The sequence below is a fragment of the Hipposideros armiger genome, unplaced genomic scaffold (genome assembly GCF_001890085.2).
Source record: "Hipposideros armiger isolate ML-2016 unplaced genomic scaffold, ASM189008v1 scaffold_126, whole genome shotgun sequence".
Taxonomy (NCBI): Eukaryota; Metazoa; Chordata; class Mammalia; order Chiroptera; family Hipposideridae; genus Hipposideros; species Hipposideros armiger.
Genome location: NW_017731476.1, coordinates 3,316,020 through 3,340,859, shown reverse-complemented (window position 1 = coordinate 3,340,859; position 24,840 = coordinate 3,316,020). Strand labels below are relative to the sequence as shown.

Genomic DNA, 24,840 nt, shown 5'->3' with positions numbered 1-24,840 from the left:
GTAGGCTGCAGCCTCTGCTGCAGTGGGCTGCCATAAGCTACCGTGTGTGGCCAGCAGCCAGCGTGAGCGGCCAGCAGCCACAGTGAGTGGCCGTCCAGAGGCTGGCAACTGACCTGCCTCGCCTGGGAAGAGCGCAATGATGGCGCCAGCTTGGGCCAGTGAAGCAACATCCTCCACAACTAGACTGAAGAACAAAACAACAGCGACTTGTCTGTTCCCCTTCCCCCGATTCACCAATAAAATCTTTTTAAAAAAATTAAATAAATAAAAGGGGTAAAAGAGATGGGGATCTCCCCAGCATTTCAGAGACCCTGCTTTAAGCAACCCAGTTCTAGACCAGCGTGATGTATGGTGAGGGGCTTGTGGACCTGGTTTCCCAGAAAGTGGGGTGTCAGCCTGTCCCTGGATTCTGGGCCCTGGTGTCCATCAGATCACAACCTCTGGCACTGGGACGGGCAAGGGTAGAAATGAGTCCAAGAATGTCTGGGCCACAGTAAACTCATTTACAGTCTTTATTATAAAGAAGTTGCAGCTGGAACATGGGACACTGAAATTACACAATCACGGATTGTTCTTTCAGAGGGGGGAGGGAGATCCATATATACAAAAATTGTAAACATGTTCACTGAAATATCCAACACATAATTGACCTATGCTACAATGTACAGGGTTGTCACTCAACTGCAACTCCAGAGGGAGGCATCTGTCTACAAGAATGAAATGTGGCAACCGCATTTGGTATTGACATAATGTGAAAAGCCAGCGTGGAGCAACGCATGAGTAGTCAGCTATGCAGAGGGACCCCAACCTCGGACTGGGCCTTAAAACAGGGTGCAGGGTGGGGAGTTCAGGGGCTGACTGGTCCAGGAAGCCAAGGTAAAGGGGTTCGCACAGAATGGCTGTCTCCGGGGCACTGTGGGCAGATGGAGCTGCTCTCCTCATGAGAGGCTTGTCTTGCCAGGCACACAGGTGTCCCGAGCCTCCACTGGGCAAGGTCTTACTGAAGGGCTGGAAGAGGACTGGTGCTCAGGCCTACAGCTATGCTGTGCCTTCCTAACCAGAACTGCCCACACCTGGTCAGAGGCCTGGACCAAGGCATGGAGGGGCTGGAGCAGGGGCCACAGACAGAGGGGCTGTTTGGAGGGGACTACCAGGTGAAAACTCAAGACTTGACCACAATCACAACATCGACAGGGCCAGGCTACTCTAGCAAGCAGGTGCGAGGAATAGAGGGAAACTCCAGACAGAGCACACGGCCCTACAGGGTGACCCACCATGACAGGATCCAGGACTGTCACAACCCACAGGGACACGGGATGGGGAACAGTGGCCACGTTCCCTGCACCATGGCATGGGGGTGGGGGCAGTATATCTGCTCTCTTTCCAGGACAGCCCCTGCACCTGGCTGTGGAGACCAGCTGGATCCCCGACCCCAGAGTGGACAGGTGAGCCTGGAGATGGCTACCTCATGAGGGTACTGGCCCCCTGCCAAGGCTGGTCCACTAGAGGCTGGAGGACATGTGTTCAGGGCTGTGATGTACCCTCCTCAAGACCTCAGGCTTAGGGCTGGGGACTAAAGTTATAGGGATAATTTGGGGGATACAGCCCAGGAACCCTAGGGGCTACCCTCTTTTGGCTCCAGATGTCCTACAGTGACCACCCTTCCATTCCCCGCACTGGGCCAGGAGGACCTGAGGGAGGTCCCAGGAAGCCCTGGGACCTACATTGGTGTGGCAGCCTTTGAGCCCTGGTCTGGGCCTACTGGCCACTAGTAGGCAGGCACCTGGTACCCTTTTGGGCTGGTGTCCAGGGTCTCAGTGAAGGGCGGGCTCTGGTAGGTCTCGGTGCCCTCCACGCCGCTCCCCACTGGGTAGCCAGGGTAGGCCTGGCCCGCCCCAGTGCCCAGCTGTTCCGTGGCAAAGAGCGACATGTCGGTGCCCAGGCGAAACCGCTGCAGGGCCTTCACGGTGAGCGCCACCTGAGGGGGAGCCCAGGGTCATTCAGGGCCGACCCCACCCTGGCCCCAGCCTGGCCCTCACCGCCAAACGCTGCACTCACCCAGCTGAGAATGGAGAAGAAGCTGAAGGCGATGGCGGCCCGCGCTGCATCTCCAGCCTGCGTGGTGCCTGGTCCGGGCGCCGTACGCTGCCACTGGTTGGTGAGGAAGCAGAAGCCCACGAACCACAAGAATGACCAGAGCCCTACAGGTGGACAGGCGAGCGGGTCAAGGGCGCTTTATCGAAGGACTCGGCCCAACACTAGGAAGCGGCACCCGGACGCAGAGAAGCCCCGTCCACCGCCGGGCACCACGCTTACCTTTTGCGACCCCACTCACCTCACAGTCAGGACACCTACCCTCTGGGCCCGGCCACGCCCACCCGAGAAGTCCCGAGCATTTCCCTCCCGAGATTCGCCACTCTCGGCCCGGCCACGCCCACCTGAAAAGCCCAGGTCGAGCAGAACCGCGCGGCGGCGGTCGCGGACGCTGCTGATCTGCTGGAAGCGCACATCCAGCAGCAGGAAGGCAGCGCAAGCAAGGAAGGCCCCGAGGCCGAGCGCGACGCCGAAGCGACAAGCTCCCGCGTTCCCATTGAAGACGCAGCGCAGCTCCGGGCCGCTGTCGGAGTTCACGTAGCCCTCGTTGACGATGGGTCCAAAAACGGCGATGGAAAACACCTGCGGGCGGCGGTTGGCGCTCAGGCACCGGCAGTGATGACCCTCCCTGCGGAGGGCCTAAGTATCCGTGGTTCACCACGAGCGCCCGCGCCCGTGGTCCTGTTCCTGCGTTCCCGGGCAGCACAGGGCCCGTCTCTGGGTGAAGGTCTTTGGGTACCCCTCCCTAAATACCTCCCTCAGGTATTGAGTAATTATGGTTAACATGGACCATTTAGTGAGCATCTGCTATGCCCAGTCTCCGTGCTTTACATGGGTTCGCTCATAGAATCCTCCCAGAAAACCATGAAGGTGCGTACCATTGTTCTTATCCCCTTTACAGAGGGGGAAATTAGGGCTCAACAGGTGAAGTGATTTGTCAGAGGTCGCAATGCTGATAAGAGCCAGGGCTGAAATTCAAGCTGGGTCCTCTGCGCCATGTGGGGCCTGTAGTGTCTCACACTCCAAGGTGTGAGAACAGGAGCCTTCAACTGGACCAGTGATTCCAGGCTTGAGCCTTTGTGGCTGGGGGAGGTAGGTGTGGAAAGAGTGGCCTGAGAATAGGGGGTGCCCCGAAGGAACGGCTGCACAGAGCTGTGCGGCCGTTTCCTAGCATGTCAAATATAGTAACAGGCACAGCTCATGATGTGTTGGGGACAGAGAAATAATGCTCACCCAGCATCCTACATTTGGTGGGCACTCAAGGTGACCCCACGTGACTGATTAATAACGTCCATAAGTGTTTGGGCTCCAAAGATGACATGACTGACCTCTGGGATTCACTCAAACCTCAGCACCCTGTCCCCACCAGGGTTGGAAGGCAGGTAGGAGGTGGACCATGGTTATTTTAAAACAGATGCTGCTCTTTTAGCTCCTGGAAGCCCTATGTTTCTAAAAAAAGACCTCCAATTTCAACTTCATTTCTCTCCTTTGCCCCCTCCCCAGCTTCTAGAGACCTAGTCAGGAGGGAAACCGAGGCACAGGATATGGACACGTCTGCCCAGAGTGGTCCACAAGTCGCCAGAACTAGGGTTCCTACATCCTGGTCTGGCCAGAGGCACTCCACACCCAAGGCTGGAAGCCCACTGGCCCACCCTGGGCACTGCCCTACTCGAAGACCAGAGAATAGGTGCGGCTGCCACCAGCTTCTACCTCTGGACAAAATCCAGAACTTGGCACCCCACCTCCCCATCTCTCCTGCCTGCAGCTAGGGTTGGTCCATTAGGTTAGGCTGCCCCCAAATTTGCCCCTCCCACACCACCTCCAGGAAGCCCTCCCAGAGCAGAGCCCTTCTGGCTGACCCACCCAAAAGGCTCCCAGAGCACCCCCGCCCCCAACTCACAGTTGCAACTGGGGGGGGGGCCTGTGAAGGGCCAACTCCCTTGAAGGAACCTGTAGAATGTGTGTGCGGGAGAAGCAGTTAGAGGCTCTGCCTGATCCTCTCGGCTCCCGTAGCCCCCTCCTCGGGCCGAGGCTCAGTGCCCAAGCCCCTCCGCGTCTGGTCCCTACCCCTATGCCTGCTTCCAGGTAGTGAGGACAGGAAAAACGGAGCGAAGGCTGAGGAAGAGGGCTGTTAGACCTAAGGAGGAATTGGGGATGGGGGACGACGGGCGGTGACCTCTCAAGGTTCCAAGCTGTCGCCTCCGGCCCCTCCCCGGCCCGCAGGTGGGCGCGCCCTGCCAGGTGACGTCACCCCAACCTGCGGCCGGCGGGGGAGGGGCCGGCGAGGATGACGATGGGGGCGAGGGGCAGGGGAGAGGGACGAGAGACTGGGTGCCGGGGGAGGTGGGAGGCACTCACCCAGGACACGACCCTCAGCAGGGTCTGGGGCCGCAGCGCGAAGCTCACGGGGTCCAGAGCAGCTCCCGCGCGGCCCGCGCCGAATGAGGATCCCTCCATGGCCGGCCCGGGCGGGCCACGCGCCCCCGGAGCCCTCTGTCAGTCTATCGGTCCAGCCGGCCCCGCCCGAGGCAGCCCGGGGCTGCAGCCGCTGCTGCTGGTGTTGCTGCTGCCTCTGCCGCTTACAGGGAACGCGCGGCGGGGGCGCGCGGGGCGGGGCTGAGCCCGTGCCCCCACTCTCGCCCGGGACTGGTCCACGCGCGCGCGGCTGGAGCCCTCCTCTCCCTCCGCCCCGCCCACCGTCCACCTCCCTCCACCACCTTCATGGCCAGTGTTCGAGATGGAGACCACCAGCCAGATCACAAATGGGAGAGGGCCAACGAGCTTAGTGCCCACTCACAGGGCGTCAGGAGTCAACAGGGCAGGCGGACACTGGGCTCGGCCTTTGCTGTTGCAAGGCTGTTGGACAGTGGGACCTGACCCGTCTCCTTTGTGCAGGGCCCTTGTATGAGTGTGTGAGGGGGTAACTGAGGCCCAAGGGCTCCAGCGTCTTCCCCCGAGCCCTCACGAAACAGGAATGCAGCTCCCTGGCTCTGCAGACCAGAAATAGGTCACTGGCGTCTTTTCCCCCATAATCCCCCACTGCATCCTATCTTCTTCAGAGGGAGAAGGCTCCCTGATAAGGACAATGGCCTCTTCCCCCAGGGGTACTTGTCCAGGTGGGCAGAGCCCACAGGCCAGCATGGGTGGGAGTTGAGGCATCTCTGAGCCTTCCACATTCCTGGGTCTCTCCAACTGACTTAGGGCCAATGTAGCTTGGGGTCAAGGGGTGAGGAGAAGCCTCAGAGATGAGTTTAGCGGAGCTGGGGCCTAGCAGCCCCATGTCACTGCCGGGTCTCTTCCACAGATCCCCTGGCCCCCAGTTGGTGTCCTTTCCTTCAGGGTCCTTCCAGGTCAGCCTAGCAGGGGTCCTGATGACTCCTAAGTTTCTGTGTAGGGCATTGATAAGACAAGCCTGCATTTGTTGAACATTTACAGTGCCAAGCGCTTCACAATGACTTGTGGGGTAGGGAGTGTTATCACCCATTTCTCAGATGGTAAATAAGCCAGTTGAATTCTTGGATCACAGGAAGTGAAGAGCTGGAGTTCAAATCCAGGTCCCTGCCATGCCATCTGTATGAACAAAGGGTGATACCTGGCCCAGCCCCCTGGGGACCCCATCCCAGGGCAGGTTTGGACAGAGGTGCTACTCACCAGTCTTCTGTCAGGTCCATTATAATGTGTATCCAATCCCACCACCTCTCACCTGTCACGACTGTTCCGTCTCTGTTTCTTGCATTATCCATTTCCCCCTTTTATTTGATCGTTTGCAACAGCACCCAAACATGTTACGCTTACTTCTACCTTAAAAACAAGCCTCCACTTTTTTTTTTCTAAGAGGGTTAGAATTTTTATTTTATTTTTATTGGGGAATGGTGTTTTGTTCCAGGACCCATCAGCTCAAAGTCAAGTAGTTGTTTCAATCTAGTTGTGGAGGGTGCAACTCAGTGGCCCATGTGGGGATCAAACTGGCAGCCTTAGTGTTATGAGCACTGTGCTCTAACCAACTGAACTAACCGGCCACCCCCAAACCTCCACTTTTGATCCCACTTCCTATCCAGCTGTCCCATGTCACTGCTCCCTTTAGTCCCAGTGGCAATTCAGACACTGCTGTCCCCACCCTCCTGGAAAGCCTTCTAGATGTCAACCTCTCCTGTTCCTCTTACTTCATAGTCCCTTTCTTGTTGACCCTTTTAGGTTCAGTCCTCTTATCTGACCTGTGACCTTCAAGCTTTAGGGGCCCCAGGGCATGATGTTGGCTCTTCTCCCTCTGTGCTCACTCCTTTGGTCTACTCACTGACAGCTCCAGCCAGAACATTCCCTTGAACTAGAAGAGTTCCACTTCTCTTAGCCTGGTTGCCCTGGAAAACAGTCTGCACCAAAGCTGAGTTTTATTGGGGGGTGAAACTTCAGAGAAGCCAGAGTTAAGGAAAAAGGGAAGTGAAGCAGGAATGGAGAGAGAGCAAATACATTGATTCCTGAGCTGAACACAGTGGCACGCAGGTGACTAGGGAAAGGCCAGAGAGAAGCCCTGTGCTGGGGACAGTCCATCTGGGGGAAGGAGAGCAACTTCTCTGCTGGCTGCTCCCCGCCTATTTCTTTGTGTCCCCTTGTCCCTCTGGGCAGCCCCTTTGGAAGCCAGTAATTCCATGGGGACAGTCAGGTGAAGTTGCTGAGGAGGCCATGATAAAGGTTGTCCCTTTGCCTAGGTAGAGGCTGACACACCATAGGGATAGAGGCGACTAGCTTTATGACTACAGAGATGGGCCATTCCAGCTGGGAGCCAAGGTCTGGGAGCAGATGTGGCTGAGTGGATCAGGGAGGCTCAACAGCTAAGTCCAAGTCACCCCCAAACCTGCTCCACTCACAGCCTTCTCCATCTTACTGATATAGAGTAACTCCATCCTTCCAGCTGTTCGGGCCAGAACCCCAGTCACCTTTGGTTCTTTCTCCTGGCTCCACCTTCAGAGTATATCCTCTCCCACCCACCCTGGGGTGAGCTTCCCCTCAGCTGCCACATGGGCGCCTGCTCTCCCCGGTCCCAGCCATGCCTGCCTCATCCCAGCTCAGGGGCCAAAGGAACCTTTCAAAAGTCACATCTCACCATTCCTCAGCTCCAAATCTTCAAGACCTTCCTGTCATGGGAGCTGGGCACTAAAATCATATCCTTGCTGGGATTTTGATGACCTCATGCCATCTGACCCTCCCTCAGCTCCAGCAACTCGGCCTCTGTGCTGTTCCTGGAATATCCTGGCCCACTCTTGCCCTGGGACCTCTCCTTCCTCCCAAGGAGTCAGAACCTGGACAGGAGGAAGCAGCTGACCACAGAGGGGCAACGGCAGGCCCTGTCAATCTATGCAAATTCCAACACAAAAAACACTGAAGCCAGGTCCTCAGCTTCTCCAGCATTTTATTTTGGTCTCAAGCTCCAAGGAAGCTGGCCCCAGGGAGTTTTATTGGGGGTGAAATTGGTACAGCTATGGAAGGCCATATGCTAGACAGGAAATGGGCAGTAGGGTTGTTGGACACGCAGAGAAGAACCCTAACTGCACTTTCTCTCAGTCCCTGTAGGGTCTGAGCAGGGTGGAGAGCTTAGCACCCCCAACACCCCACCCCGGCCTCTTTCCTGAAGTGCAAACAGCACACATCATCTGGGGCTATAGTCACTGCAACTGTCCTTAGCTACACGTGGTTGTCCCCAGCTACACAGTGGGGAGACAATGGCCTGGCTTCGAGGGGTGTCGGGGGCCCAGCCAAGGCTGTCACCTTCCTGTGAAGGGCGGGCAGGAGGCCATATCCTGAATGAAAAGGGACAGTTCTCTCACCTGTAGCCCCACAGGGCCTTGGCTGAAGAGGAAGCCATTGTGGTGCCTACAGTAGACACCTCCACTTCAACTCCAAACCCGAGAAGGAAAGGGCCCCATGGGCAGAGTCTGGGGGTCACCCAACTGAGACACAACAGGCTCTGGCTTTGCCACACTTTAAAGAGTACTCTGATGCACTTTAATGTGTGCCCTGCCCCTCTCTAGCCAGGTCACCCATTGACCCTGGCCGCCCTCTAGTCGCAGGAGCCGTCTTTCCAGCCGTCACGCCAGCGCTCATCCACTTTGGAGCAGTCGAAGTCCGGCTTGCCTAGTTTGCGGTTTACTTCGTTGTGCAGGCGGCACAGCCACTGGGTGAAACATGCCCTCGTGCTTGTGTCTGGCTCGTTCCTGCATATCCTGCATGGGGGCAGCACATGGAGGATGGGGGGCAGACAGTGATCCCACTGCCCCTGCCCCACCAGCTCTTGGCCTGCTTAAGCCAGGGAGGAGAGATGGGACACTGCTGAGCTATACCCAGGAGTGCTCTCATGCTCTGAGACAGGAAGTGCTGACCCTGCAGCATCCAGATGAGGTGGACTTCTAAGTCTGCTCAAAATGCCACTTAGGGAGCTTGGCAAACACTGACAAGAGCCCAGGGCAAGACATTAAGGCACAGACCAGGTAACTTTACAACCTCTTAACAATCAGGAAGCCTCACCCCAGCTTCCCTGGCCCCGGGCAGTGTGAAAGGGGTGGGGCGGGCACAAACGCATAACTGAAAACCAGACCTGTTTCTTAGCAACTGGGGCCCTGGTGCCTCAGCTCAGCAAGAAACCTGGTTCTAACTGCCTAGCCTTCAAACAGCAAAGGTTTTTCTGCCCCCCACATCCAGCCCAGAAACGCCTATGGGTACCAAACAATAAAAGAAGTGGGTTGTCAAGGTCTTGAAACTAGCAATGCTGCTTCAGAAATCAGACAAAGTGGAGTCCTCCTTAACCTGCTGAAGTTTCCATCAGTGCCAAGCAAGGACCTTGTGAGGGAAGCCCTGCGGACCTGTGACTGCAGAAAGCAGCAGTGCCCAGCAGCAGCCCCAGGCTGTTTGGCGTTTGAGGAGAAAGGTGGCTCAAATGATCCAATCCCCATTCTGTTGGTGGCCCCTGCTCTTGGCAACCCACTGCAACCTCTGCACCTATTTCTCTCAGCTCCCCTTTACAGCATCAGCCAGGGGCCCCAGGCCCAGGCTCCAGGTGGGATGCTCTGCTGCCTGCAGCCGATGCAGATACAACTTACCTCTTCCTTATGTCTTCTGCACACTCCTCACAGGGGTAAAACTTGGAAAATAAATGTATGAACTGGGCCATGTCTTGCTGCTGTTCTGGGGTGGGCAGGTCGGGGTAGTAGGCAGCCAGGGTGTGAAGGACAGACCAGCTATTGCGGCCCAGTTCCTCGCGATCCTGAGGACAATCTTCCCTAAACTTGCTGTCCCGCTGCAGAAGAAGGCGACCAAGAGTCAGTTGGGTCTTCCCTGACCAGAAGCCTACAAAGCTTGCCCTTTTCCCTCCCGAGCCGGAGGGACATTAGTCCTGCAGCGGATCCGGCCCACGTGTGGCTGAAGACCTAAAGGCTGGGCCTACCTTGGGGGTAAGGTTCAGGAACAGCCAACCCTGGGGGCATACGTCTGTCAGGCATAGGACTTGTGGTCGCTCGGCCTGGGCATTGGGAGATCTGCCCAGGGCGCCTGAGAACAAGGTGTGGAACCCGAGGTCGGGGTGGGGTGTACGCGGGCCGGGGTTAGGGGTGGGCAGGGCTCGCCGGCCTCTGTGGGGAGGTGGCGCCTCCCGACATCTGCACCTTCTGCTGCGTCCGCATCCATGTCTTGAAGTCCACGCAAGCCCGGCAGGGCCGCCTTCGGGAGGTGTCATCGACGACCCCAGAGTCAGGGGTCGGCGGCTGGGTTAGCGTCGGGGCCGCGGCGGCAGCATCTTTCCGCCCTGCCCCCCGACCGCGCGCGTCCGTCACCAGGTCCTCCATCGTCTCGGAGCGCGCGCCGCCGGGCAGGAAGGAGAAGAGGTTCCCGCCGCCAAAGCGCCCCCGATCGCTGGGCGCCGCCATATTGCCCGCGCAATGTCTGCCGGGCCAGCTTGGCCTCCAGCTAGGCCTCCAGCTGGGCCTCCAAGTCGGCCTCCAGGCCAGAGCGCGTGCCGCCGCCAGGACGCGGCCACAGGAGCTGGGCGCGCGCGCCGCGGGCTCGGGCGTGGAGGCCGGGCCTGAGTTGGGGCTGAGGGCGGGTTCGGGGGCGGAGTCCGGGGCTGGGGCGGGGTCCGCCGTGGAGGCGGTGTCCGGCATGGAGGCAAGGTTAGGAGCTGTGACTCGCGCTCGGTCCAAAGAAGCGCCAGAGGCCCGGGCAGGGCCGGAGGCCCGCGTCTTGGCGGCACCCCTTGGTCTAGTTCCGCGGCCCGAGCCAGGCTTGCGTTGTCCAGGGCGGCGCTCCCGCTTCCTCCAGTAGAAGAGGAGCGTGTTGTGGAATCTGCGCCGCGGCGGAGCCGTGGACTCGGGCTGTGGCTTAGACGAAGTCCGTGTTGCGGCCCTCGACGCCCCCATCGCTCGGCTGCGACCGCGTCCCACGTGCCAGTGGCCAGTATCTGTGCATCTGTGCCTTCAGCCGGGGCGCGCCCAAGGGCCGGCTTCGCGGCGCCCTGACAACGCAGGGAGGGGCCGTGAGCGCACAGAGGACGGCGCGCGTTAGGACCCGGTCCCGGGATTAGCCTCGATGGCCGGTGCCACGGCAACGGACGCCTGGCAACGCTGGGTGGGGCCGTGCCTGCAAAGGAGGCCGCGCGTGTATCTGGGCTCCTGTGCGCACGGAGCGGCCCCGGATCCTACAGCCTGCATGAAAGGGTTAAACTTACGTCAGGAGTGGCCTCAGGGATATCGGGATATCTCTGCTTGCATATGGACACTCATTCATTCCACAAATATTTGTGTAGTGCCTAATCTGTTCCAGGCACTGGGCAGGGCGGGGAACAAGATCCGACCCTGATCTCTTCAGCTCAGACAGAGTCCAGTGGTCAAAACGGAAAAAACAAAAACAAGTCACATAAATGTTCACTTACAAACTATGGTGGGGGCCATAACAGGGTGTGGTAATTCCAGGTGGCCTTGAGGTGACCCTTAGGCAGAAGCGCGCAGGATGAGCAATCAGCTGTGAAGGGCAGTTGAACGCCAAGGCTGGAGGTGGGAGGGTCTTGGTCTTTTGCATGGGCAGCAAGGCCAGTGGGACGGAACTTGTGGAGGAGAGATCCAGAGGTGGCAGGGTCCCACCAAGGATTTAGTTGGCTACCATGGGAATTGGGAATTTATTCTAAGGACAGTGGGAAGGTACTGGACAGTTTTGAGCAGCGCTACCTCTACCTGATCCCAATCCTGTTTTGCAGATTTCTCTGGAGAGTCCAGCTCATGGGAGCAAGTGAGGAGCACAGGCATTGGGTGGGTGGGGGGCTGTTATCCAGGTGAGAGATGAGGGTAGGGGCTATGGAGAGGGGAAAAAAGGGGGAAAGGACTCAGGGTTGCTAGGGGTGTGGAGCAGGGGCTGTCAGTTGGGGCAGGGAGGGGGCCTCAGCACCCTTCTATGTCCCTAGCTGTGAGTAAATTGCCCCTTCCCCACTTCTCTCTGTCTTCCAGGGCAGCAGGGTCTGTCTCACCTTAGACCCTGCCAGGCCAGCAGGGCCCTCAGCACAGCCCCCACTGAGGTGGGGGAGTGTGTAACAGCTGGGCTGAAGGCACTCTGCAGATAAGGTCTATGTCAGCAGGTGTTCATCGTCTGGGCCAAGACCAGGGAAGGTTTGAGGGCTTTAGAGAGAGCCACAGGGTGGACACACAAAAGCCTTTTGTCTAGGCTACGGTCGTTTCCTGGAGGATGCCCTAGATGACCCCTTCCTGGAAGGCTTCGGATTGGGTGCAAGGTTCAGGAACAGCCAGCCCTGGCGGGGTGGGGGTGGGGGTGGGGGGGCATAAGTCAGAGCTGGTGGCCCCAACAGCAGGAAGAACCACTGTGCACAAAGGTTAGATGGGACTCCAGAAATCTCCCCTATAAGGAAGCAGCAGCCCAGTAATGTGAGGACACTTGGGCATGCTCTCTGGGGTTCCAGGGTCTTCTCTCACCATCCCAGTTAGTGGGGGAATAGTCATTCCTGATCTCAGAAGTTGTGTGTGCAGTAACTAGTAATAAATCATGAATTCCAAGGAGGCTCTCAAATCACCACCTCCCACACCCCAAGTGTCTGTAACTGTAGAGATGGACCCTCTTCTTCCTGCCCCAAGTTTACCCACCACAGGGGAACATCCAGGGTGAGGTCCACCCCTCCCCAACACATAAATACTGACATTAATTATCCATTTAAGACAAATTTCCTCCTGTGACTTGATGTCATTAAGAGGTTTTCCCTTCAAAGTGAGGATTAAGCTGTTCCTGATAACTGGGTGAGTTCAAAGACAAAACAGTGGGACACATCCTGGCAGAAGGTTCTTGCCTGTCCCAGCAGTACACAGGGTGTGGGAGAACTGGGAGGTGGACCAGGCCTGGCAGTACTTTGATGACTTCCTTCTCCTCCTCCCACAGCCAGACTTGGACGGGAGGGCCTCAGGCAGCAGTCCTAGCATCAACTCCGCCTCTGTGCTCCGCCTCCTACCTGCAAGCCCTGTGCTTCTGTCCCTCCACCTAGATCTTCAGCTTGGGACACATGAGGAAGCTGCGAAGGGACACAGCGGTAGGGAAAGCACCTGGCAGGTCTGGAGAATCACAGGGGAATTCCAACCAGTCTTCCGGGTGTCCAGGAGTGCCTACCCTCCCAGTGTGGGCAGGGAGGCATCAGGACCCTCCACCACATCCTGCCAGCTCCAGACGCCCAGGACTGCAACCCAGAGGCTACAGCTATGGCAGGACCTCGGCACCCGGTGTCAGTATGTGCAGCGGCTCTGGTGGAGACCAAGAAGCTCCAGGTACGACCCTACTGGTCCCTGCCAACCTCAAGGAGGAAGGAGGAAGGGAGGGAGGGAGTTCATGGTCTAGCCCTTCCCAGGTGCCCCAGCCTTTCCTCCAATAGACATTTGCCTTCTCTGTGCGCTGGTCGGACGACAGCAACACCTTCATGCGCAGGAGCTGGGATGAGTTCAGGAGGCTCCACGTGAGTGAGGCTGGGGCAACCTGATTTTCCCCCACTGCATGACCCACCAATGACCCCAGCTGGGGTGCCTGCCCTCATGTCCACGCAGGCTTCCAATCCTAGCAAGTGATCCCTGCCCTCCCAAGGGTACCCGGTGGGCTTTCCGACACCAATATGCCGGTTCTCACCCTTAGAAGACCCTCAAGGACACCTTCCCAGTGGAGGCAGGCCTACTGCGGAGATCTGACCGCGTTCTCCCCAAGTTTCCAGGTCAGGCTGGCAGAGATCCCGGGGAGGGGCTGGGGCAGCAGCGGCCTGGTGGGGGGGGGAGCCCCGGGGATGGGGTAGCACAGTGCGTCCCTGTCCTGCCTGCAGACGCATCGCTGTTCATGCACGGGGGGCACACAGGCCGAGGCCTGGTGCGTCTGCGGCTGTTGGAATCCTATTCACGGTCGCTGCTAGCGGCTGAGCGCATGCCCTGTGGCCCGGCTCTTACCAGCTTTTTTTCACCGCAAACCCGGGACCTGGAGCCCATGCTGCCACCTGGCAGGTGACTGACACGCCCCCAACTCCCTACAGGAAGCATTTGGAGGGTGGGGGAGGCATAGTGAAGGGGCCTTGGAGGAGCTAAGGCAAGGTGCCTTAGTGGACTTGTGAAAGTTGTTGGCTGACCAATCCCCACACTTCCCACCCACCTACCTCTTTCCTGTGCTCACCACCCTTTCCAGCCTGGTTATCTTGCCTGTCCCAGAAGAGCCTCTAGCTAGCCCTACGCGCAGGCTTTCCATCTGCAACCTGGAGCCTCTGAATCTGCATTGTCTACAGCCCTTCAGCACCCAGGACACACAGGGCCGACCCTTCCATGTGCAGGCCCAGGAGGCCCTAGACGTGCTGCTGCGACACCCCTCAGGTGGGGTTGGGCAGGAGTCTGGGACTCAACCTTCTGCCCCCAGGATCCCAGTGGATCTGAATCCCTGCCCATCTCTTGCCGCCCACAGGCTGGTGGCTGGTGCAGAACGAAGACCAGCAGACAGCATGGTTTCCTGCTCCCTACCTGGAGGAGGTGGCCCCAGGCCGGGGACAAAAAGGGGGACGGCCCCTAGGGAGTAGTGGTATGAGACTAGCCCTCCTCCCCATGCCCGCAACCCAGACTGCTACCTCTGGGCAGCGTGCAGCCAAGGCTGGGCCACAGCACCTGGCCCAGGGGAGGGAGGCCTGGGAGTGACTTGGTGGTAGCAGCGGCCCCCTCAGCACGTGCTAGGTCCCCATAGTGGGTGGGAGCCCCAATGGGTTCTAGAATAGTCCCTTGGGTCAGCAGGGATCCAAACACAGGGAGCATGCAGGTTGCGATTCAGTGGGAGATAAGGGACTAAGAGGGGGGGGCCTCTGGTGACCCTCAAGCACCCCACTCCAGGGTCCCAGTTCTGTGCTTCCCGTGCCTATGAGGGCAGCCAGGCCGATGAGCTGACAGTGCCTGCTGGAGCGCACGTGCACGTCCTGGAAATGTCAGATCGTGGCTGGTGGCTGTGCAGGTGTGGGGCCTTGCAGGGAGTGGGGGTGGGGGTCTAGCTGGGGGCGGGACCTCATATTAACCACGCCCTGCTCTCCTCTCAGGTTCGGTGGCCGCACAGGTCTTCTCCCCTCTGTGTTGCTGCAGCCAGATGGGCTGGGCATGCTCTTGAGTGGGCCAGGGCGTGGAGAGAACAGGGAAGAGGAAGCCCAAAGCTCCCCTGAGCCCTCCCAGGCCACAACTCTTCCCCCCACTGTGCCTGCCCGCCCCCCGCGGAGTGCCATTCAGAGCCGCTGCTGTACTATCACCCGCAGAGCACTGGGACAGGACCCCAGGGGTCAGGGACCCCCTTGAGGGTGTGTGGAACCACATGGAAAGCTGCACTGTGCACCCCCCCAGCTGGAGCCAGAGGCCCCAGGCCCCAGGCATGACCGAGGGCAGCCACACCACTGCCGGGGCAGAGGGGGGTGTGTTTGAGGGTGGACTCCCTGGCTGGCAGGGCCTCCCATTTCCTCTGAGTAAAAAGCTCTTCTGATTGACCCACACCCAGTGTCTGTGCTGAAGGGGAGGGCCTGTTGGGTCATGGCCAGGCCGGGGCACAGGGATAGGGATTGGCCCAAGTTGTGACCTTGGTGAGACAACATCCAGACAGACACAGGAAGCCGGGGTGGAAGAGTACACCTTCTGCATGTTTCAGAGGGCTGAGGGGGCCGAGGGGAGAGTGGGCAGCTTCATGTTGTGCCACAGGAAGTCCAGGAAGGTGGCTGCCTGCAGTGTCCGGCTGAGCCGCTGAAAGTGCCGCTCTGGGGGATGACAGAGGTTGTCACGAGGTCCACAGAGTCTGGCCGAGCTACTCCCTACCCCCACCTGGGGCTGTGTCCACATACCAGTGTAGGGCAGCAGGGCCTCAAGGGAGGCCCGAACACCCTCGTAGGCCAGCAGCTCTTCAGGGGCTTCATGCCGCAGGAGCACGCCCAGCACAGCCTGAGCTTCATGGCAATGCCGCGAGTTGGTGTTCCATGTGACACAGAAGCGCAGCAAGGCCTCTGTCAGTAACAGGGATGGTCAGACCTGCCTGCTGGCCATGCCACCCATACCAGCCACTGTCCAGCCTCTACCCGCCCACCCCGGACCTTTCTGGTCTTGCCGCAGTAGGAGCACTGTGTCTTCCAGCTTCTCACAGGCCTCAGGGTCCCTACGGATGGCTGTGGGAAGAGGAAAGATAAGCCCCAGGGAGGGGCCATGATGGACCCAAGAGGAGCCCCGCCCACTGCCACCTGTCAGGCCCCTGAGGCAGCACTGACCTTGGATAACAGTCAGCACAGTGTGGGGCCGGTCCAGGGAGATGGCCAGGCCCAGAGCCCGCAGGTACCGCTTCTCCTGAAGCAGGTTGTCCAGTTCTTGCTGCCTGGCGGGTGAAGGGTCAAATGGCTGGGGCTGAAGGCAGAACCATCTGGGCTGGCTCAGGAGTCAGCAGCCTGGGCCTGGGCACCCACTGGTGGGAAGCTGTGGCATTGCTCTGAGCTTGCTTCCCCATGCCATAAAGCAGGGGTAATGCCAATATACCCTACCCGGAGGGGTTGGGGTGACGCTGATGCATTGGATGTGCCAGACATATGGGTGGCACTCCCAGGGAGGCTAGGTGAGGCCCCCCCCAGACTTACTTGACCACCTGTTCCTCTCGCTTGGCCTGCTCCTCTGCCTGCTCCGCCTCGGTTACATCCTGGGGTCAGACTGGCGTCAGACTGGCATCCCCATGCTACTTTGCCCACTCTGTGCCCACCCCACCCAAGCCCACACACCTTCCAGAGGATGACACAGGAGTCACTGGCACCAGTGAGGGCGCGGTCATCCAGGCGGCTGCAGTGTAGCCCCCAGACCTTGTCCTCATGGGCGTCTAGCGTCCTCACACACTCGTTGTTCTTGATGGTCCAGAGCTTCACGAGCCCATCAGAGCCGCTGGGTTTAGGATTGGGAGGGGACTCAGCATCTAGGCCTGTCTCTCAGCTCGCCCCAACCCCTGTCCTGTCCCCAGCCCCCTCACCTGGACAGCAGCTGTGTGCCACGGCTCACGAAGGCCACCTTCAGCACAGAGGCATCGTGTCCTTCGAATGTCTGCACGGTTGGAATGGGAAGGGTGTGAGATGGCATCAGGTGGGGGCCAGGCCTGGGGTGCGGGCAGCTTACCTTGAGGCAGCTGAAGTCCTGTAGTGCCCAAAGCTTGATGGTGCCATCAGATGAGGCAGTGGCCAGCACTTGGTCCATGGGTGAGAACTGGACACACCAGAGGCCACGCCGATGGCCTGAGAAGATGCCCAGCAGTTGGCACTGTGGCAGGGCCCAGAGCTTTGCTGTGCGGTCCTGTGAGCCTGTGGCCAGCAGCTTATCATTGGGGGCAACAGCCACACTGTTGATGTCCTGGTGACAATAGTAGGCAGCAGCTCAGACCCCTATGCCAGCGAGGGCCCTGCCACACACCCAACCCAGTGTGACATGTGTGGTCACCTTGTCATGGCAGCGCTGTGTGGCCTGGGCCTGCAGGAGGGCAGGGCCACTGTCTGGGGCTGTGCTCTTGCATAGCAGGGCTTCGGGGAGGGGCCACAGCTTCACAGTGCAGTCCTGGCTGCCCGTCACCAGGAAGGTCTCCTTCAGCCTGAGGACCCGTTGGGGAGAGGGGGAGACACCTGTTGAGTCCCCGCCAGCCCTGTCTGCCAACACACCACAGCTCTGGACTGCAGGACCATGGTCCAGACCAGAGGGCCCATCCCAGAATACAAATGGCCTGAGTCATCCAAACACATCTCTAGGACCACTTGCCCCCACTTAAGACTGCACTGCCCACCCTTGGTGCTGCCACACAAGGTGACTTTGTCCCAAAAATGGGACTCCCATCCTAAATGCAGGGAGCACCTTCTTCACCTGGACCTTGTTCAGGGTCATTCTCTCTGCCTCAATGCCCAATCCCTTAACCACCCAGCAGCCCCAAGGCCACTTCCAGGAAACACCCCTAATGGCGCCTGGGGTACCTCTGGCCCCTGTTCTTTGTTCTGCATCCCTGGGCTGGCACTTCAGAGAGCAAGGTCAAAGCCACCTCCTCTTCTTCCCCATCTCCCTGAGCTGGAACTCCATCAGCAGGGCCTGTGCCTCCGCCTCCGTGAGTGACACCCCTGGACCCCAGTACCTAGAGCAGCAGATGGTGCCCACGCTGTGTGTGTGTCCAGAGCCCTGAGCCACACAGGTCACCTTGCCAGCCTTGTTCATCCTCCAGATGCGGATACTCTGGTCCTGGGGATGGGAGGGGTGAGGACAGAGGCTGGGCATTCCCACCTGGGACCCATTCCTCCCCACCTCTTGGGGTACCTCACCTTGGCGCAGCTGGCAAAGAGCCATCCCTTTCGGAACACATCAAGAGCCAAGACAATGTCTGGGAGGAAGTGGAGAGAGAATGGTCGGAGATCAGCTAAGGGAAGGGGGGTAATCCAGTCCAGGAGCGGGTCCACAGGAGGCCTCAACCCGGCACACTCACCTGTGTGGCCGTGGAGAATCTGACAGGCTGATGTCTGTAGCTCAAATACTTTCAGGCAGGGGCTATTGGAGGCTACAACGATGTGGGAGTCCTCAGGCCCGAGGAACCGGACGTCCAATACCTCCTCGCTGTAGCCAGCGAACTGTGGGGCAGAGGGAAATAAGCCAGGACATGTGTGAATGGAGGGCTGGTGTCCCCAGGCCACAGGCTGAGCAGGGACAGCGCTTACCTGTTTCTGCAGCTGCAGGGAATGTGCCTCATAGAGTAGCAGGTTGTGGTCAGCAGTGACACTGAGGAGCAGGCCAGCGGCTCGGACCAGCGTGCAGTGGGTCAGCTCCCGCCCAGGGCCTGACAGCTGCTGTTGTGTGTAGACACACTGCCCAGAGGCTGCCTCCCACACACGCAACGTGCCTGTGTAGGGACAGGGGCTGCTGGGACTCACAGGTCCACAGGCTACCTCCAGTCCCTGCTGCCCACCCTGGCCTGGCCCCACACACCTTGGCTGCCAGCGGTCAGAAAGTGCAGGCCTGAGGACTTCACACCCAGCTTGGGTGCTGGCTCTTCTGGCAACAGGACTGCAGCTTCCACACTCTGGGGAGGAGCACGTTAGATGGAGCACCCCACCCCTAGCCCCGCCTCAGTCACTAGCCCTGACCCTCTGGTGTCCCCACCTCAAACACTGGTATGGTCCTCAGGGCCTGGTGGCTCCGTAGGTCCCAGACAATGCAGATCTTGTCCCGGCCTGAGCTGGAGGAAACAGTTACCTCAGTTCCCGACTCTCAGCCTTGGCGCCCCCTTCCTGCTAAGGCCTAGGTGGCCTGTCACTGACCTGAGCATGGTGTGGCCGTCAGCACTAAAGGTCAGTGAAGTGACAGCACTGTAGTGGGCAGTCAGTACGGCCAGGCACGACCGGTCCTGTAGCGACCACATGCGGATGGTGGCATCTATGGCTGAGGAGAAGAGCAGCAGGCGTGCAGGGTCCGGGTGGAAGGCCACCAAACTGCAGGTGGGTGGGCAGGGTAGGTGAGCTGTGCCACCCCAGCATGATGCCCCATCCACCCAGCCTCTGCTCCTCCTACTCACTGCACGACACCTGGCGAGCCCCGAAAGTGGTGTGTCCCGTAGTGCCGCACGATGTCCCAGACGCGCACAGCCCCGTCACAGCCGCCTATGGGAATGTGTTTGAGGTGAGGGGACAAAGCCCTCTGCCTATGTGCTCTCCAGCTGGCCCACCCACTCAGTGGGGGTCCTACCTGTGGCTAGCAGCGTGGAGGTGGGGTCGAAAGCCATGGTGGCCACAGGGGCTGTGTGTATAGCTTTCCACAGGCGGGTGACGCTACCCTCTCGCCAGGCCCACTGAGCCAGCAGCAGTGCCCGGCTGGCTGTCACCAGCACCTGAGGGAGGATGTAGTTCAGCTGGAGGGTAGAGGCATGGCCACCAATCCTGATAGATTCAAAGGTTGGTTGGGAGGTACTGGAGCCCATCTCCTGTCCCTGCCCCATTATACCTCATCATCGGGGCTGAGGTCAAAGGCAGTAATGTCCTCCTGGTCCTCCTAGGGGGCAAGAGTGGGCACACAGAGCACCATGAGAATAGGCTGCCCTTCTGTACTAGCCCCTCACCCTGGCTCTCCCCACCCTCACCTGCTCCAGGCTGCGCAGCACAGTCCCTGAGGCCACATCTAGGATGTTGACTCTGGTACCACAGACGCAGAAGAGGTGCTGCCCGGTCTGGTCCAGCTGGTGACAGAGGGGTCTCAGCCAAAGTAACATTCTGCAGCCCCTGCCTGCCCCACCACTCTGCCCCTCCCTGGGCTGGTACCTGCACCTTCCCGCCCTTGTAGAAAGGCTCAATCTTGTGTTCGACAGCATAGCTGGAAGACAGAGGGAGACAGTGAATTACCCACCCCTTGATCCCCAGTGCCAAGCCCCATGCTGGGTGCTCTCCCAGGGATCAACCCAATAGGCCCCTGTAATCCCTGAGTTCTTCTCACTATTATCTTCTTTAACCCCTCGGCAGATCTGTGAAGTGGGTGTTGGTATCCCCATATTACAGCAGAGTCGAGGCCCAGAGCTGGTTGGTGATCCACACAGGGTCTCATGACAGATAGCACTGCCAGTCCAACAGCCCAGTCTTCCCAGATTCCCCAGTGCCCAGCAGGCAGGCCTTGGGGACCCCCTGCTGGCCATAGGAAGCCAGGAGTGGATACCAGCTTACAGCAACATGCTTGTCAACATCTTCATTCCGGAGGTCCAGCCTGCCCTTTCCCCAACCCTGCCTCCTGCCTCCATCTCCAGCCTCTCCTGCATCCCGGGCCCCAAGCAGCCCTCTTGCCTCCTCAGCTGCTTCCATGCTGGTCCAGGCCACTGCACTCCCCCCTTTGGACAGTTGCTCTGGCCTCTTCCCACCAGGTCCCTACCCACTGTCTCAAACCCTGAAGCCAGAAAGGCCTTTTGGAACATAACTCAGTTTACATCACGACCCTGCCTTAAAACCCTCACCTCCCTTACATGTTTTCAAGATCCTGCCCGAAGGGGCCACTGCTGACCTTTCCTGTTTGACACAGGCTGTTCCCTGTATGCAGCCTGGACCCCTCTTCCCAGATTTCAATGGCACCTGGCTAACGCCATTGGAGGAAGCCTTACTGCCAAGATGAAACAAAGTACCCCAAGCCCCTAACCTCGGTCAACCATCCAACAGAGGTGCTCTTAGTACCAGAGCTTCCCTTAGCTAGTACCTATCACAGCCGCTGATGGAAAGGACTTGCTTCATATGTTTACCCCATCAGAATTCGCTCCACACGGCGGGGCTGAGTCTGTCCTATCCTGAACGTTAACCACTTAGATGTTTATCAGAGGCTTGGGGTTTGAATAAGCACAGGATTCCTGCCTTTCTGGGCCACTGCTGACCCGTCCATCTCCTGACCTCTCTTCCTGCTTCCCTGGAGAAGAGGGACAGCAGGTGAAAGCTCCCAGGCCGCCTGCCCCAAAGATGTTCTTCTCCCGCTACCTAAGGGATGAAGGGTCGCGCTTCCATCCAGGACCAGCCTCCACTTGTGCTCAGTCCGCCCCTTCCTTCTTTGGGATTTCTCGTCCCCAACCCCTAAACCGGCTCCTAGTTTAAGCAACGCACGGGGGCTGCGCCCGGCCGGCCTCCAATGTCCGCCCTACCCGAGAGCAGTCGGTGCCGGCTCCCTCATCTTGTAATACCGCAGCTGCCACGCCACGACCCCGGGCCAGTCAGTACACAGGCCTCCCCGCCTCCCCAGAACCGAATGGGCACCCGGTCTATGGGGTACGCCTTCGCTACTCCGTTGCGAATCCGGTTCCCTCCCTCGGCGAGGCCAGCAGCCCCAGCGCCCCGGCTCACTTAGCCTTGAAGCGGCCGACTTCGGCCGCGGCTTCCTCCATGTCTCCGCCGCCGCCGCCGCCGCCGCCGCCGCGTGAGGGAGACAGGCACGCCACCCGGCACTGCCGGCGCACTTGGGTTGAGTCACAGCCCGCTATTGCTGTACGTCATTAACAGCGCGCGCTCGGCGCCATCTTTGCTGTGGGCAGTGGCTGCTGCGTCAGGAAGCGAAATCTCGAAGAGGCATTTCCGGTCTGGAGGTTGGGGTTTAGAACAGCTCGGGCAGGTGGAGTAAGTAGACTGAGGGAATGGGTTGCTAACTATCCGGCCTTTTAATGGAAATTTTAAAAGGCATTCGTAAGAAATGTTTCGGGTCGTGTCCCCTCGGCATTCTGGGGTTTGGGGGCGAGTGTGGTTGGGTGAGGTCTGTGAGTAGACAGAGCCTTGTATCAAGCCCTGCATCGGGGCTCAGTGTCTGGTATGAGAAATAACGCAGGTAAATGAATAAATCGGGTAACTCAGAGTCATTTAAATATTTGAGCACATTCTATGTGCAAAGCGCTGTTCAATGCACTTGGGAGACACGGGGGTGGGGATGGGGGGAACCTCTGCTTTTGAGTAGGTCACGTGTTAGGGGGGTGAGGGCCGGGCAGAAGGGCAATGAATAATGATAAGTGCTGTAGAAAGAATCAGGGAGGAATGGAGCAGAGTTCAGGGGGTGCAATTTTAAATGTGTGGCTTCATGCAGAAGGTGACACCTGTGCAAAACCCTGAAGTAGGTGAAGTAGGGAGCCATGTGGTTATCTAGGGGAACAGTGCTTCATGATAAGGAACAGCTAGTGCACAGGTGTGGCGTTAGGAGGAGCAACAGAACCCCGTGTGGCTGCAGGGAATTAGTAGGGAGAAGAATATAAGGGTAGGAGATCAGAGATAATGGGGGTTCCTCGTTTGTCTTTGTAAGGAGTTGGCTTTTATTTTACTCTGAACTCAGGGTTTTGAGCCGTTTGTGCTACTGGCTATGAAGCTGGGAAGCATATTGGTAAAAAGTAACTGGGAAGGAGACTGGAGAAACCTCTGGGAGGAGACGTTCCATTTGAGTGGAAAGAAGCCAGGCGAGCAAGAATGAGGGGAAGAGCCTTTGGGCAGCGGGGAAAGCCAGTGAGAAGGCCAGTGATGGGAAAGAACTTGGAAAGGTACAGGGAGAACTGCCAAAGTGTCCCTGGGGGGTGAAGGTAGTAGTGCCTGGAGAGACCGGGGGTGGGGGCAGCAAATGTGATATGAGTGATGCCAACAAACACAGAGACGGTGGGGCGGGCCAGGCCAGGGCTCGCATTTATTTACCCCTGTATTTACAAGATACTTTGGCCCTGGACCCCCCACACTTCAGCCCAGATGCTGCCTCCTGGGGTGTCGTCAATCTCCTCTTGCTCAGCACCCAGAAACAGGGCGTCGTCCTCCAGGAAGTCTTCTAGCTGGGCCAACTGCTGGCGGATGAGGTTGGTCATGCGATGTACCTTGCGCATACGCCGTAGCAGGCACAGCACCAGCGACTGGCTGCGCTTTTGGCGCTGGCTCCAGGCCTTGCGCAGCTGGCGGTAGCAGTTGTGGTGTACACGCTCTGCTGGGCCCAGGGTGGCCCCGCAGCCCAGGGGACAGTGCTCCTGGGTACCATGCTGGCAGTGCTGCCGGTGCTCGGCCAGGGCCCCACGCAGCACCTGCACTGTGCAGCCATTGTTGGGGCAGGCCATCAGCTCGAAAGGGCATGAGTCCTGGTGTCCCTTGCGATGGGCCAGGGGGCACATCACCAAACAGCCAGCTTCAGCGTTCTTGCACTGGAGGTAGCGGAGAGGACTGTGTGAGCCAAACCAGGTCGGGCATTGCCAGTCCATGAACTGCCCGTACCCCAGAGAATCCCCTATCCCACTGACCAGGAACCAGTGAACTAACTGGGAGCCTCCCAAGCTCTTATGGCACCTATGACTAGTGGAGAGAGGCCAACAGTTGGACAAATGCTTCGAAGTGGAAAGACTCTAATCTCTGAGAGGAGGGGATCAGGGACTGAGGTTTAGAAAAAGGGAGGTACATGGCTGGGCTGGTGTAGCCAGTTGTATGTATGCCAGATTTTTTTTATTTTGGACCTCAGTTTTCCCATCTATAAAATTAGGGGGCTGGAGAGTAATAGCCGGCACAGCAGACACTTCATCCTCTAAAAATTTTCTATAATCCCCATTTTGCATTTGAGGCCCCAGAGACTCAGAGAGGCTAGGTAACTTGCCCAGTCACACAGCAAGTAGCAGAGATGAGAGACATCTCAGCCAGGTCTAATGACCCTAAGGCTACATACTGTCTGTGCTGCTGAAGCAGAAACACTCAGTTCTGAGGATGGGATTCTCCTTGCTCCCTCTCCTGGCTCTGCCCCACCCCCCAAAGGGGCAAGGAGGGTGGTGGCAGTGGATGCTTTGAGCTACCTTGACTTCCAGGCGGCCAATGGTCTTCCGGAGTTTATTCACATGGACCATCTTTTTCTGTTTCACCTCTTTCCTGCAGCATGGACAGGTCATTTGTCTAGAAGGAGGCACAAGTGGGAGAGTGTTGGGATTGGGAAGGGAACAAGTGGCAGTAACATGCCTCTCTGGTAGTCCTTTTTAAGTGTTAGAGGCATGAGAGATCTTTATAGGGAGCGCTCAGCTCTGAGGCTGGGGTCAGGGGCTGAAGATACCAGAGTGATACCCCATATTTCAGTGTCCCAGGAGACTTGGCAACTGAATCTCCTAAAGGTGCTTTGCAGACCTTCCTCTCAGTTCTGGGCTACAGGAATAGCCCTCATCCCCGCCGCTGCCCTCCCAGCCTCTTGGGTACCCAGTAGCACCTGGCTAGCCACTGGAGAATGCACTTCTTGCAGAATATGTGGCTGCATGGCAACCTCACTGGCCTCTTGAGAACCCCATGGCAGACAGAGCACAGGAAGTTGCTGTCCGGAGGGCTGGCGAAGAGGTTGAGATCATACCCGCCACTCTGCAAAGGCCAGGCCAACATCAGGGCCTGGCTGGGAACGGATCTGGTCCCCCATTCCACATGCTGAGACCCCAGGAATCTTTGGGTGGTGAGGTGGGCCACAACCCCCAAGTGGAGGGTTGGGTCAGCACCCATTTCAAGGGGGCAGCTGTGAGGGTCAAGACCCCCAACTACTAACCCCCAGCTGGAGAAGCAGGCCTTGGCCTATAGTTACACTGAAAGGTTTCCTTGTCCCATTTGCAAGCTTGTAACCCACTATCTGCCCTTTCTCAGCGTGAGAATCGGGGTCTAGCTCTGAGCAGGTCTTTGGAGTTAGGCACAAATCTAAGGGTCAGAGTCTTAGACTCACCATGATCTGTGTCTGGGCAGCAGCTCCACTGACA

The 24,840-nt window shown here is 58.5% G+C and overlaps 5 protein-coding genes across 15 annotated transcripts; 1 reads left to right on the top strand and 4 right to left on the bottom strand.

The window, feature by feature from the left end:
• Positions 1-482: 482 nt before the first annotated feature.
• Positions 483-4,734, bottom strand: SYNGR3 (synaptogyrin 3). The gene is made up of 4 exons (XM_019648412.1): positions 4,453-4,734; positions 2,439-2,676; positions 2,059-2,201; positions 483-1,978 (listed from the first exon to the last, which is right to left on the bottom strand). The coding sequence occupies exons 1-4, from the start codon at positions 4,549-4,551 to the stop codon at positions 1,769-1,771; spliced, it is 690 nt and encodes a 229-aa protein (XP_019503957.1). The 5' UTR covers positions 4,552-4,734; the 3' UTR covers positions 483-1,768.
• A 2,750-nt stretch (positions 4,735-7,484) lies between these two features.
• Positions 7,485-10,601, bottom strand: GFER (growth factor, augmenter of liver regeneration). Its single transcript, XM_019648699.1, has 3 exons — positions 9,747-10,601; positions 9,186-9,382; positions 7,485-8,312 (listed from the first exon to the last, which is right to left on the bottom strand). The coding sequence occupies exons 1-3, from the start codon at positions 10,494-10,496 to the stop codon at positions 8,150-8,152; spliced, it is 1,110 nt and encodes a 369-aa protein (XP_019504244.1). The 5' UTR covers positions 10,497-10,601; the 3' UTR covers positions 7,485-8,149.
• Positions 10,602-11,285: 684 nt separating this feature from the next.
• NOXO1 (NADPH oxidase organizer 1) lies at positions 11,286-15,159 on the top strand. Of its 9 annotated transcripts, none has more exons than XM_019648696.1 (10): positions 11,323-11,404; positions 12,514-12,661; positions 12,790-12,893; positions 13,033-13,078; positions 13,252-13,327; positions 13,433-13,607; positions 13,786-13,967; positions 14,056-14,169; positions 14,472-14,589; positions 14,672-15,159. In XM_019648696.1, the coding sequence occupies exons 2-10, from the start codon at positions 12,635-12,637 to the stop codon at positions 14,919-14,921; spliced, it is 1,092 nt and encodes a 363-aa protein (XP_019504241.1). In that variant the 5' UTR covers positions 11,323-11,404; positions 12,514-12,634; the 3' UTR covers positions 14,922-15,159. The 9 variants fall into 9 exon arrangements, with proteins under 9 accessions (XP_019504237.1, XP_019504241.1, XP_019504238.1 ...); XM_019648695.1 differs by lacking the exon at positions 11,323-11,404 and adding an exon at positions 11,446-12,374; XM_019648692.1 differs by having other exon boundaries at positions 11,286-11,361; positions 12,617-12,893.
• A 71-nt stretch (positions 15,160-15,230) lies between these two features.
• On the bottom strand, positions 15,231-21,671 carry TBL3 (transducin beta like 3). 2 transcript variants are annotated; one of them, XM_019648689.1, is made up of 22 exons: positions 21,464-21,671; positions 19,916-19,967; positions 19,738-19,833; positions 19,602-19,649; positions 19,347-19,488; positions 19,177-19,261; positions 18,923-19,093; positions 18,765-18,840; positions 18,591-18,684; positions 18,323-18,504; positions 18,094-18,235; positions 17,933-17,991; positions 17,749-17,852; positions 17,073-17,220; positions 16,755-16,985; positions 16,612-16,682; positions 16,370-16,526; positions 16,232-16,290; positions 15,872-15,975; positions 15,701-15,772; positions 15,455-15,613; positions 15,231-15,370 (listed from the first exon to the last, which is right to left on the bottom strand). In XM_019648689.1, the coding sequence occupies exons 1-22, from the start codon at positions 21,502-21,504 to the stop codon at positions 15,261-15,263; spliced, it is 2,403 nt and encodes an 800-aa protein (XP_019504234.1). In that variant the 5' UTR covers positions 21,505-21,671; the 3' UTR covers positions 15,231-15,260. The 2 variants fall into 2 exon arrangements, with proteins under 2 accessions (XP_019504234.1, XP_019504233.1); XM_019648688.1 differs by having other exon boundaries at positions 19,738-19,967.
• A 68-nt stretch (positions 21,672-21,739) lies between these two features.
• Positions 21,740-24,834, bottom strand: RNF151 (ring finger protein 151). 2 transcript variants are annotated; one of them, XM_019648701.1, is made up of 4 exons: positions 24,807-24,834; positions 24,312-24,457; positions 23,911-24,007; positions 21,740-23,274 (listed from the first exon to the last, which is right to left on the bottom strand). In XM_019648701.1, exons 1-4 carry the CDS (start codon positions 24,807-24,809, stop codon positions 22,792-22,794), a joined length of 729 nt encoding a protein of 242 aa, XP_019504246.1. In that variant the 5' UTR covers positions 24,810-24,834; the 3' UTR covers positions 21,740-22,791. The 2 variants fall into 2 exon arrangements, with proteins under 2 accessions (XP_019504246.1, XP_019504245.1); XM_019648700.1 differs by having other exon boundaries at positions 24,312-24,834.
• Positions 24,835-24,840: the final 6 nt, after the last annotated feature.

Excerpts from the sequence above, each read along its gene's own strand:
- NOXO1 (XM_019648690.1), top strand. The coding sequence starts at position 11,352 with ATGGGAGCAAGTGAGGAGCACAGGCATTGG. Across the intron at positions 13,968-14,055 it reads GCTGCTGCGACACCCCTCAG|GCTGGTGGCTGGTGCAGAAC; the intron begins GTGGGGTTGGGC and ends TGCCGCCCACAG. Across the intron at positions 14,170-14,471 it reads ACGGCCCCTAGGGAGTAGTG|GGTCCCAGTTCTGTGCTTCC; the intron begins GTATGAGACTAG and ends ACCCCACTCCAG.
- TBL3 (XM_019648688.1), bottom strand. The coding sequence starts at position 19,965 with ATGCTGTCGAACACAAGATTGAGCCTTTCTACAAGGGCGGGAAGGTGC. Across the intron at positions 19,489-19,601 it reads ACCTCAGCCCCGATGATGAG|GTGCTGGTGACAGCCAGCCG; the intron begins GTATAATGGGGC and ends ATCCTCCCTCAG. Across the intron at positions 16,683-16,754 it reads AGGACTTCAGCTGCCTCAAG|ACATTCGAAGGACACGATGC; the intron begins GTAAGCTGCCCG and ends CCAACCGTGCAG.
- SYNGR3 (XM_019648412.1), bottom strand. The coding sequence starts at position 4,551 with ATGGAGGGATCCTCATTCGGCGCGGGCCGCGCGGGAGCTGCTCTGGAC. Across the intron at positions 2,677-4,452 it reads TGCTGAGGGTCGTGTCCTGG|GTGTTTTCCATCGCCGTTTT; the intron begins GTGAGTGCCTCC and ends CGCCGCCCGCAG. Across the intron at positions 1,979-2,058 it reads TCTTCTCCATTCTCAGCTGG|GTGGCGCTCACCGTGAAGGC; the intron begins GTGAGTGCAGCG and ends GCTCCCCCTCAG.
- RNF151 (XM_019648700.1), bottom strand. The coding sequence starts at position 24,592 with ATGGGTGCTGACCCAACCCTCCACTTGGGGGTTGTGGCCCACCTCACC. Across the intron at positions 24,008-24,311 it reads ATTCTCCAGTGGCTAGCCAG|ACAAATGACCTGTCCATGCT; the intron begins GTGCTACTGGGT and ends GCCTCCTTCTAG. Across the intron at positions 23,275-23,910 it reads TTGGCCGCCTGGAAGTCAAG|TGCAAGAACGCTGAAGCTGG; the intron begins GTAGCTCAAAGC and ends CGCTACCTCCAG.
- GFER (XM_019648699.1), bottom strand. The coding sequence starts at position 10,496 with ATGGGGGCGTCGAGGGCCGCAACACGGACTTCGTCTAAGCCACAGCCC. Across the intron at positions 9,383-9,746 it reads GGATGCGGACGCAGCAGAAG|CGGGACAGCAAGTTTAGGGA; the intron begins GTGCAGATGTCG and ends CTTCTTCTGCAG. Across the intron at positions 8,313-9,185 it reads GCAGAAGACATAAGGAAGAG|GATATGCAGGAACGAGCCAG; the intron begins GTAAGTTGTATC and ends GCCCCCATGCAG.